The sequence below is a fragment of the Procambarus clarkii genome, chromosome 43 (genome assembly GCF_040958095.1).
Source record: "Procambarus clarkii isolate CNS0578487 chromosome 43, FALCON_Pclarkii_2.0, whole genome shotgun sequence".
Taxonomy (NCBI): Eukaryota; Metazoa; Arthropoda; class Malacostraca; order Decapoda; family Cambaridae; genus Procambarus; species Procambarus clarkii.
The window spans coordinates 3,775,202-3,786,437 of record NC_091192.1 but is presented as its reverse complement, the minus strand read 5'-3'; the positions used below and the strand labels follow the sequence as shown (position 1 = coordinate 3,786,437).

General features: G+C 44.4%; 1 protein-coding gene across 2 annotated transcripts; it reads left to right on the top strand.

The window, feature by feature from the left end:
* The first annotated feature begins 2,095 nt into the window (after positions 1-2,095).
* LOC138349986 (uncharacterized) lies at positions 2,096-10,067 on the top strand. Of its 2 annotated transcripts, XR_011221953.1 has the most exons (3): positions 2,096-2,289; positions 8,380-8,581; positions 9,081-10,067. XR_011221953.1 is itself a non-coding variant. In XM_069299997.1 (2 exons), exons 1-2 carry the CDS (start codon positions 2,212-2,214, stop codon positions 8,614-8,616), a joined length of 315 nt encoding a protein of 104 aa, XP_069156098.1. In that variant the 5' UTR covers positions 2,097-2,211; the 3' UTR covers positions 8,617-9,074. The 2 variants fall into 2 exon arrangements, 1 of the variants encoding a protein (XP_069156098.1); XM_069299997.1 differs by lacking the exon at positions 9,081-10,067 and having other exon boundaries at positions 2,097-2,289; positions 8,380-9,074.
* Positions 10,068-11,236: the final 1,169 nt, after the last annotated feature.

Genomic DNA, 11,236 nt, shown 5'->3' with positions numbered 1-11,236 from the left:
GGATGCTAAGGAGACAGCCGCGGGCCAGGATTAGCAGTGCACCCCACAACAGTGCGGTTGAGTGGGGATTGGCGAATCTTGGGTCATGCGGGCTGATATGATTAAGGTTTAGTTAGTAAGATTAGGCTGTTAAACTAGATTTATTGAAAAGGAGACCGCTCCGAGTTGATTGGACTGGGTACCATACTCGACCCATTGCAATTAATTCAGAGGTGTTGGGAGCCACCATACTCTCAACAGCAGTTCCTTGAGGGCTGTCGGGGGCGGATATATCTGTGGGACGCCAGTAGATAGTCCGAGGGCGTTATTAGACGACCCAAAACGCTAGGAAAAACGTAATCCGTGAAGGGCGTTGCGGCCTCCGAGGGACGGACTAGTAACCTACCTAGCAGCGATTCAACAACTAAGTGATCGCACACTTAGTGGAGGTTGAGTCGTCCCTAGTCATAATTGTTGCTGAAAGCTGCGTGTCGCTCTGTTGGAACCTAGATGGTGTGGCCTCTAGGCTAGGTGTGGTACGGCGAGCCGGTAGGAACGATTATAAGATTAAGTCGAGTGCATTTTTAATTAAGTATACTTAAATTTATAAAGTAATTTCCGTTTATTTTCGTTGTTCTAGAAGTTAATTTTTTTTTCCCTTACATTCAATCCCCGGTTAAAATTTTTTTTTTTTTTTTATCAAAGTGTTTAGCATTTTCTTGCATATTAGGCTAAGTGCGTACATTTTTTGCTATTCCCTGTTGTATTAGTCTAAGTCAGAGGCGTTGTTGCTAGAGTGTAGTTAATCCTCTGGACTTAGGGCTATGTGTCGGTCACGATAGATAAGTGAAGGAGTTTAAGGGATAGTAAGTTGCGTGTAAATGTTATTTGTCCGCGGAATATTTCTAAGTATTTTGGGATAAGTTTTCAGCTAAGTCGATGTCGGAAAGTCGTTAACTGTAATTAATTTGTATTCGTGGGTCACGTGTATGATCTGGGCGTCATTAGGATTCCCCAGTCGATGCGTGTGATATTTTCTAGTTTTTACCAGTAAGACGGTAAAATTGTGTTTGTAGACTTAGAATTCTGTTTTCAGTAGAAACGTAGGTGGAAAATTTTCTAAGTCCAGCTTGGGCTAGAATCTGACTTTTTGGCGGAAATTCTAATTTTCATGTTTTGTGTATATTCTGGGGCCAGTATTACTCTCTAGTGCGCGCAAGGGACGTAATTCTGTCCGTAAGCATTAAACAGTGATAAGTACATTTTTGCCGAATTAAAGTATTTTTTCGAGAAAATCGTGTTGTAATTTTGTCAGAGTCCATTTGAGGTGAAAATCTCTGATTTTGACGAAAATTCGAATTAGTGAGTGTTGAAACCGCCCGAAGTGTCAGTATTGTTCTGTATACAACGTCAGTAGTAAATAATAACGTATTTATATCTGGAAACGAGAAACCCAAATTTTTGTGAATTAAAGGAGTTTTGTGATATTTGGGGTGATAGAAATTTTTTTTTTCCCTCGGAGTCAGAAAAATTGGCAGAGTCCAGCAATTGAGTAAAAACGCAGTTTTTGAAAAAAATTCAATTTTTAGTAAGCATTTATAGGTCCTGGGTGTCTATATTAATCGCTAGAGCGGTTTATTAACGTAAAACTAGTTATTTTCCTTCAGAACAAAAAATTTGATTTTTCAGCGTTTAAGCGAAAAAGCGCGGGACTTAGTTTTTTTCAGCGCAGCTGGTCCCGCTCCATCAGTCATCAGTGGCCACGCTGCTCACTTCAAGTGCGCTTAGTATTCAAGTACAGTAAATATTCTTTATTAATCCATCACGAGTGCTGCGCGTTAGTTGCGTTATCATTTAATTTGTTTTATATAAATTAGATTCTTTAATTTTTTTTAACGTAAAGGACTTAGGTTTCAGCAATAGAACTGCGGGATATTTCACGGGCAGACACGAGTGCGGGGCAGACACTCATTCATTGGATTCACTTCAGCGATTCTCTCGATAAATGGTCACTGCTTGCATCACAAGCGGGGATGTTTCTGGCGGGGGAGAAAGAAACAATTGCGCAGCGCGTCCCGCGGCGTTGCGCGGGCAGTTTGGGGCCGTATAAATACGGGCGAACAACGGGGCTCCGCCTCACTCCGCCTGCCCTCGCCGCTGCCCTCGCAAAACTCACTGCTGCTCAGCGAGTCGTAAACACAGAAGTTTAGCCCGCTCAACTGTTCTCACAGCATGGACCCTACAACAGTTCCTCGCGACAACGACTCGGAGCGACCCGTTAGGGGCGTCCTGCCCTTCTCAACATTTAAGGTAGTTTTGTGTTTTGTTGGCGCGCGGGACCAGTGTTTGTGTTGGCGCGTCAGACCAGTGTTTGTCTCTTTGTTGGCGCGCGCGCCCTGAAGCACGCCTGTTGGTTCAGCGTTGGTGACCAAATGCAGGTGCAGTGGTCCTAGAGGGGAAGGTGACCCTCGGTGTTATGGGGCACTGGGTTTTCTCCAGTAGGTGGCTGTTATTTGAAGCACACTCGGGAGGAGGCCTGTCCACCCCTACCCTCTCCTTCCCCATCTGCTCAGCCCTGTCCTTAAGCTCCCCACCCAGTCGACGTGAGGTATGCTGTTGGGCGACTTCTGTTATGCCGTTATTTATTATTTACGTTCTTTATATGTCCTTCCTTACAGTCTGACTGTTAGTCAGGGTGTGTTTCCTCACGCTACAATATTTACTGTAATGTTACCTTTGCTTTCGCCCCTAGCTTTAATTTTCATGGATTTGTATTTTCATAAGTTCCTTATTTTATTAATGAATTTAATGGTGGCAAGCTGCATGTTTCTTTTGCAGGCTTTCATTCAGGTCTGTTTTAACTTTTGCTTTTGCCTATAAGTTATTAGGTAAAGTCAGCTAGGTTAGGCTAGCTGCCGAGTCACAGGCCTCTGGCCACCAGCTTTAAGGTTAATGGACTAGTTTTTCCATAAGTTTCCTTAACTTATTAACAAATTTATTGCAGTGTCAAGCTCCGTTTCTTTTGCAGGTTGTACATTTAGTTTTATTTAACTTTAGCTTACTGCCTTTAAGTTATTAGGGAAAGTCAGCTAGGTTAGGCTAGCTGCTGTGTCACAGGCCTCTGGCCCCTAGCTTTGTTTTCATGGACCTGTTTTCCCACAAGTTTCCTTAATTCCTACTGAAATTTATGCAGTGTTAAGCTGCATGTTTCTTTAGCTGGATTTAAATTTAGGTTTGTTTTAACTTCTGGTCATTGCCTTTAAGTTAGTAGGTAAAGTTAGCTAGGTTAGGCAAGCTGCTGTGTCACAGGCCTCTGGCCCCTAGCTTTGTTTTCATGGACCTGTTTTCCCACAAGTTTCCTTAATTTACTACTGAAATTTATGCAGTGTTAAGCTGCATGTTTCTTTAGCTGGATTTAAATTTAGGTTTGTTTTAACTTCTGGTCATTGCCTTTAAGTTAGTAGGTAAAGTTAGCTAGGTTAGGCTAGCTGCAGTGTCTCAGGCCTCTGGCCCCTAGCTTCGTTTTCAGGATTTGTTTCCATAAGTTTCCTCATTTTATTATTGAATTTTATGCAGTGTCAAGCTGCGTGTTTCTTTAGCTGGTTTTACATTTAGGTTGTTTTAACTTTTGGTCATTGCCTATAAGTTATTAGGTAAAGTCAGCTAGGTTATGCTAGCTGCTGTGTCTCAGGCCTCCGGCCTCTAGCTTTAAATTTTCTTGGACTTGTGCTTTCCATAAGTTTCTTAATTTATTATTGAATTTAATGCAGTGTCAAGCTGCATGTTTTCTTTTGCAGGTTTTACACTTAGGTTTGTGTAACTTTGCTTGCCTATAAGTTATTAGGTAAAGTCGGCTAGGTTAGGCTAGCTGCAGTGTCTCAGGCCTCTGGCTCCTAGCTTTGTTTCATGGACTTGTTTTTCCATAACTTTCCTTTATTAATGAATTTTATGCAGTGTCAAGCTGCATGTTTTCTTTAGCTGGTTTTACATTTGTTTGTTTAACTTTTGCTATTGCCTTTAAGTTATTTGTAAAGTCAGCTAGGTTATGCTAGCTGCTGTGTCACAGGCCTCCGGCCTCTAGCTTTAAGTTTTTATGAACTTGTTTTCCATAAGTTTCCTTAATTTATTACTGAATTTTATGCAGTGTCAAGCTGCTAGTTTCTTTGCTGGTTTTACATTCGTTTGTTTAACCTCTGCTTTGCCTTTAAGTTATTATGTAAAGTCAGCTAGGATGTGATAGTTGTCGGGATCGGGCCCTTGCCTCTTGCTTTAAGTTTCTTCTGGCCCTGCATTTATGTTTAGTTTCCTCAGCAAATGTCCTGCATTTTACATTGCCCTTGCTGCATGTTTTTACTTTACTGGTTTACAATTGTTTAACTTATGCTTCACCTTTAAGTAAAGTCAGCTAGGATGTCCTAGATGCTGTCTTCGGGCCTCATGCCTCTCCCTTTAAGTTTATCTCGGACTCGTATTGATTAGTTCCATCAGCTATTTATTACTAATTATGCATTGCCTAAGTGCATGTCATTTTACTTACTGTTTTACCTTTATACTTGTTTCCTTGACTTTGTCAAAGTTATTAAGTACTGACGCTAGACAGTACCAGTTTCGTTTACCAGTACCAGTAAACGTTTTTACAGTCGTTTTGTCTGCCCGGTGTAGCCCAGAAGAATCTGCAGCCTCCCGGCTGCTGGCTTATCCAGACATGTGTGGCCTCCCAGGACGCTGGTTATCAGACGTATTGTCTGCTCGGTGTAGCCCGGAATATACTGCTGCTTCCCAGGCCGCTGGTTTATTCAGACGTTTAGTCTGCCCAACGTAGCCAGGAAGGTTGACAGCCGCTGCTGTCTTAGCTGACTGCGTTCAGGGGCTGCTCCCCAGCCGACGTCCTTCCTGCGATGAGTTAAGCCGACGTCCTTCCTGCGATGAGTTAAGCCGACGTCCTTCCTGCGATGAGTTAAGCCGACGTCCTTCCTGCGATGAGTTAAGCCGACGTCCTTCCTGCGATGAGTTAAGCCGACGTCCTTCCTGCGATGAGTTAAGCCGACGATGTTCTACAGGTATTATATTTATATTGGTCATATAAATACACGGCCTTTCTGGCCGCGGGTTTATCCAGACGTGTTGTCTGCCGGTGTAGCCCGGAATCTACTGCGGCCTCCCAGGCCGCTGGTTTCTCCAGACGTTTTGTCTGCCCAATGTAGCCACGAAGGTTGTCAAAGCCGCTGCCGTCTTCGCTGTCTGCGCTCGGGGGTTCATGTCCAGCCGACGTTCTTCCTGTGGTGAGTTAAGCTGGCGATGTTATTCAGGTATCTTATTTACATTGGCCATATAAATATGTGGTCTTTCAGGCCGCTGGTTTATCCAGACGTGTTGTCTGCCTGGTAGCCCGGAAGTCACAGTGGGGCCCCCCCCCCCAGGCCGCTGGTTTATCCAGACGTTTCATCTGCCGGTGTAGCCCGGAACGTTTCCACAGCCACCGACTGTGGAAACTTACAAGTGTTAATCCCGTTTCTCTAACGAATTATAGTCCAGCTTTATTTTGAGCATACTTTGTTTTGCAATTTATAATTATTTATGTTATAATTGTATTAATTGTAATTATGTTATAATAGCACAGTTTGCCTAGTTTCCTCAGTAGTTACAGTACTTTCGTTTGGCTCTTGCAGTTACTCACGTCGCTTATTTGGTTATATTTATGTTATGCATCTCCTCCGTTCCCTTAATGTAATATGGCTATATATACACGCCGTTTGTATACCCTTATTTTGTACTTGCAGATACCACGTGCCATGCCTTGCCCTATTCATAATTATGTTCTACATCTCGGCGCTAACATGCCTCCTGTTTCAGGTTACCTCGGACTTTCTTTCCCAATCAGCCTCCTTAATTTACTCCGACAGTTGATGCGTTGCTCATGTCGCATGTTTATTTTTGCGTTGCTGTGTCCAGTATGATTGCCCACTTTTACCCTGCCTTCCGTCATCAAGTAAAGACAGCCAGGATGTGCTATTTGCAGAGTTACCAAGTAATTTATTAAGTAAAGTCAGACAGGCAGTGCTAGTTGCAGAGTTACTAAGTAAATTATTAAGTAAAGTCAGCCAGGATGTGCTATTTGCAGAGTTCCTAAGAATTATTAAGTAAAGTCAGACAGGATGTGCTATTTGCAGTATTCGCGGGCCCTTATTTTAGCTTCACGTCTCCTGGCCCTGCATTTTTGCCTAGTTTCATCGGTAGTTACAGTAGTTTATGCTTAGCTTTGCAGTTTAGTTTCCTCAGTGGTTACAGTATTTACGCTTGGCTCTTGCAGTTTATTCACGTTACTTATCAGGTTTATTTGTTATGCTTTCCCTCCGTTCTCTTAATGTAAAAATGGTTATATATGCACGCCGATTGTATACCCTTATTTTGTACCTGCAGACTTCACGTGCCATGACTTGCCCTATTCAGGTGACCTGGACAGGGGGGTGGCCCCCACGTTGCCTGGGGCACGGTACACTCCAGCAGATGGCGGCGTCGAAGCGTCGTCGGGAACGTCGTATATTTAATGATATCCCGTTCTTTGCCTTCCTAAGACAATGTAACTTAAGATTTTATACGCTTATATGGAAGGTGTCTTATTTTGTACTGGCAGACATCTCGCGACATGCCCTGCCCTTCCTCTTAATTACGTTCTACATTTCAGCACTAACATGCCTCCTGCTTTCAGATTACCACGGATTCCTTTTCCCAAACAGCCTACCTTAATTTACTCCGCCAGTTGATGCTTTGCTCATGTCGCATGTTTAATTTTGCGTTGCTGTGTTCAGTATGTTTGTTCATTTTCCTTGCCTTACGTCATTACGTAAAGTCAGCCAGGATGTGCTATTTGCAGAGTTACTAATTAAATTATTAAGTAAAGTCAGCCAGGATGTGCTATTTGCAGAGTTACTAAGTAAATTATTAAGTAAAGTCAGCCAGGATGTGCTATTCGCAGAGTTCCTAAGTAAATTATTAAGTAAAGTCAGCCAGGATGTGCTATTTGCAGAGTTACTAAGTAAATTATTAAGTAAAGTCAGCCAGGATGTGCTATTTGCAGAGTTACTAAGTAAATTATTAAGAAGTCAGCCAGGATGTGCTATTTGCAGAGTTACTAAGTAAATTATTAAGTCAGCCAGGATGTGCTATTTGCAGAGTTACTAATTACTAATTACTAGTCTTTTGCTGGGCTACCTTTATGCTTCTCCCCTTCCTGTCTAGGTATGTTTAGGTATGGCTAGCGGTGCGCGAGCCGCGGCTTATCGGTTCCTCCTACGTCTGCGTGTCTGTTAATTTTGTTATTGTTGGACTCGCAATTTGATTTGTATTTATTACGGAAAATTTTTTCTCCCGCAATTTACTCTTTGTTTAAGTTCCACGTTCAATTTGTTATTAAGGGACTATCAATTAGGATTTGTATTAATCTATTGCTTTGCCTCTGTGCCTTTAAGTTATTTTCAGCTAAGGTACGCTAGTTGCAGTGCATTCGGGTGGCCCCCCCCCCCACAAATTTTTTTTTTTCTCCTCCGGTTATTTCGTCCTATTACACTCGTTTCCCTCATTATATATTCTATTCTGAATTTTGTGCATTATATCTGACCACCCATTCTTCATCGTATCGACAGTACATTAAGTTACATTTGGATGCTACCGAGAAGTTTAGCATGGCCTCGCGCACGGTGTCATGCAAAAAACTGGCCATTCGGCCTTCCTTTCGGCAAGCTCAAGCCAGTCAGTTAGCATGACGTCGGCCAGCTTGTGGTTGGCCAGCGCAGCCAGCATGCTGTTGGCCATAGGTCGCTAACGTTCTTTGGCCATCCGGCCTTCTGGGTTATTTTACTCTTCTTGTTCCTTCGCCATTGTTGTTTCCTACTACGTAATAGTATTCTATTTAATTTTACCTCGTCTATCATTAGGTTAGGGGCCCCTTACCTCCAACCGCTATTCCTTCCACTGCGCTCTGCCCGCTTGGTGCTCAATGCCGGTTTCTCCTGTTCCCTTTATTCGCAGCCACGACAAGCCGGAACCCCCCCCCCCCCCTTCACACCCTACTGCGGCGAGGAAGAGAACGCGAGCCGGATATTCCTCTGATCACCATCAACGCACGCAGCGGTGCCGGGATGCAGCCGCCCAGGGCCTACATTAATACTATTATCTTCTCTTTATTTGCTGGGCTATATGGCAGTATTAATATTACTCCGTCCCGTTACTGTCATTCCAGTATTATTTTATTAAAATATAAATTGTTATTATGGTTTGGCGTTGCTTTCTTAATTTCTTCCATTCTGCGGCACTTGCCGTCATCGGTTATTTACGATATTACATTGTATTCTTCATTGTACGATTATTTACGACATTGTATTCTTATTATCCTTATTACAGTTACTGAATGGCAGCTCCCTGCCGTCGATTTCACTTTGCTCCTGTTCTAAAGATGTTGCCGAAGTTCACGGCGTACTAGCTGCGGCTCGCAGACGCTCATTGACAACACAAGACTACACTCAGCGGCCACTCAAGGCAGACTCCTTGGCTTCTATCCAGCCCAATCACCCGTCTGGAGGCAGAGATGGGATAGAGACCAAGGGTAATGTTCCCCGCTCACATTCTACATCCGATTAGGACACAAGCATGTTATAGATTTGGCTTTAAGAATTGGTTCTTATTCCATTTTATTGTTTATGTATATGTTGCTTAGTTGTTATACCCTTTCTTGGTATATGTATTGTTTATATTCAAGATTTATAGTGTTTCGTCTTACCCTGTTATAGTTGCTTTGTGCCTCCTTGCTGTTCTACCGGTTTTCTCCCACCTTTGCTCTTAGCAAAGGTACTTCCCCCTTCCGTTTGCTGGAAGATTCTTAGATTTGTTAGCCCCCTTCATTGCTACAGTATAATTATTCGGATGCTCTTTATTCATCCAGGATTGTTAATTAAGGTTTCTCTTAATTCCTGCTGCCGGGCTCCCTCCCCCGTTTTTCGTCTCCGTATTGATTCAGCTAGGGTTTCCCTCTCGTCTGTGCTCTTGCCTGTCACGATAACACTGCACGCCGCTTCTGCCCACCCTTACTGCCTTATATCTTTCAGCCCGGGGGAGGTGAGCTACGCGACAAAAAATCGACGCACGCTCCGACTGGACCAGGTATCGCTTACATGGTCAGGAATCAACACTCTTCGGATCCTACAAGCGCTCCTGTCACCAGGCGAGATTTCTCCAGGATCCTACGCGCTGCCCTCTCGGCGCTAGGCTTGACTTCAGATGACTACGCTCCGCACCCAGCTGTCTCGGGACGGGCTCGCCACATCAGAAATAATGGCAAACGGCAGGCGGAAGAGTAGTGCTCACATCCTACGTCAGACGGGACGTTGTTGCTCTGCTACATTGAGTGCCTCACGCGGCCAGCTGGCACTCGCCCTTCGGGGGGGGGGGGGGGGGGGTCCGGCCGCTGGCCTGCGGTGGGGGTGCAGCGCCGGTCCCCAAGTGTCCCGCTGTCCGCAGCTAATACTTTGCCCAGTCTAGGTGCTAGTAAGCCCTACTTGTAGTCACACCCCCTTCTCCTTATCCATTAGGTCTTTTACGGCCTCTTGGCCGGGTACATTACGTGTTATGTGGTCTCTCACTTATTAGTTATTCTTTGTGTCCTGCCTGTTATATCCTAGTGTTATATAATTACTACACATTTGCACTCGGCCTTAATTCTAGTACCAGTTAACCTTTAGGTTTCTGCAGAATTAGTTTCCATGTCACTATAGGCTAAGGTCTCATACTTACTACGGGTGTACCTTTTAAGTTAAATCTAGTCCTTGGAATTGTTACTGTTAATTCTTACTTTATATATTTACTTTATATATTTACTTTATATATTTTAATATAAACGTTATATATTCCTTAAATTATATTTGAAACTTTGTATATTTACATGTTCAATATTAAGTTTTATATAATATCAACTTTGTTAAGTCTATAATATAAACCGTGTTTAATATAAACTTTATATAATTACTTACTTTATGTGAACTTTATATATTTACATGTTCTGCAGAATTTAATCTTCAATAAACTGTAACGCCCCATACTGCCAGTATCTTTCTCCCCCTGGTCAGAAAATCGTTGTATTTCCTATTTTGGGAATTTAGTAGTTTTCTCTTAGAATAGAGTTGTGATTTTTTTTTATTTGTGTAAGATCACGGTTGTAGTGAGTCCGGGTCGAGGGTGTACTAAAGGGTAGTTTAGAAGAGACGTGGCATACCAGGAATCACAGAAAATGTTTAACCCAGATAATGGCCAGTCAGTAGGGACCAGTGGGAATGGGAGTGTAGAGGATAGAACCTCTTCCGACACCACTGGGGACCGCTCAGGTAGCTCAACTGGCACCACAGGTGGGGCCAGTGGGACTGAAGCGACGAGTTCACGGGTTCTGCATGGGACTGGGCAGTCGAGGGTATCTTTCCATCCCTGGAGAGATACTATTATTGACATGAGTGGGGAGTCTTGCGAGGAGTCGTCCCATGAGTGGGGAGAGCCGTCTTGGGTTCCCCCACAAATAACATCGACGCCATGCCAGCAGGGTAGACAGGGGGCCTCAGTTAGTATGGCAGGACGTCCCACTTCGCTCGGTAGAGAACAGCAACCCGTTCAACGGGAACATGAACAACCACACCAACAGCAGGAACTACCCAACACAACACCAATACCACAACACCCACAACACCTAAGTACACCTCATCCGTCACTACAACAACCCCAACCCCACCTCCCATACCTACCCCATCCTCAATTCCCATACCAACCCCATCCTCAATTCCCATACCAACCCCATCCTCAGTTCCCATACCAACCCCATCCTCAGTTCCCATACCAACCCCATCCTCAGTTCCCATACCAACCCTTCCCCCAACCCCAGGCCACTCCATACCCATTCCAACCCCAGGCCACCCCATACCCATACCCATTCCAACCCCAGGCCACCCCATACCCATTCCAACCCCAGGCCACCCCATACCCACCCCAACCTCAATCCACACCCCAACCCGAGGCCACCCACACCATACCTCAGCCTCAACCCCAACCTCAATCCACACCCCAACCCGAGGCCACCCACACCATACCTCAGCCTCAACCCCAACCTCAATCCACACCCCAACCCGAGGTCACCCACACCATACCTCAACCCCAACCTCCATCCACACCCCAACCCCAGGCCACCCACACCATACCTCAACCCCAACCCCAGGCCGCCACA

What these genes read in the sequence shown, in the direction of transcription:
- LOC138349986 (XM_069299997.1), top strand. Translation starts at nt 2,212, where the DNA reads ATGGACCCTACAACAGTTCCTCGCGACAACGACTCGGAGCGACCCGTT. An exon ending in TGCCCTTCTCAACATTTAAG is followed by an intron (nt 2,290 to 8,379) that starts GTAGTTTTGTGT and finishes TCCTTATTACAG; the next exon opens with TTACTGAATGGCAGCTCCCT.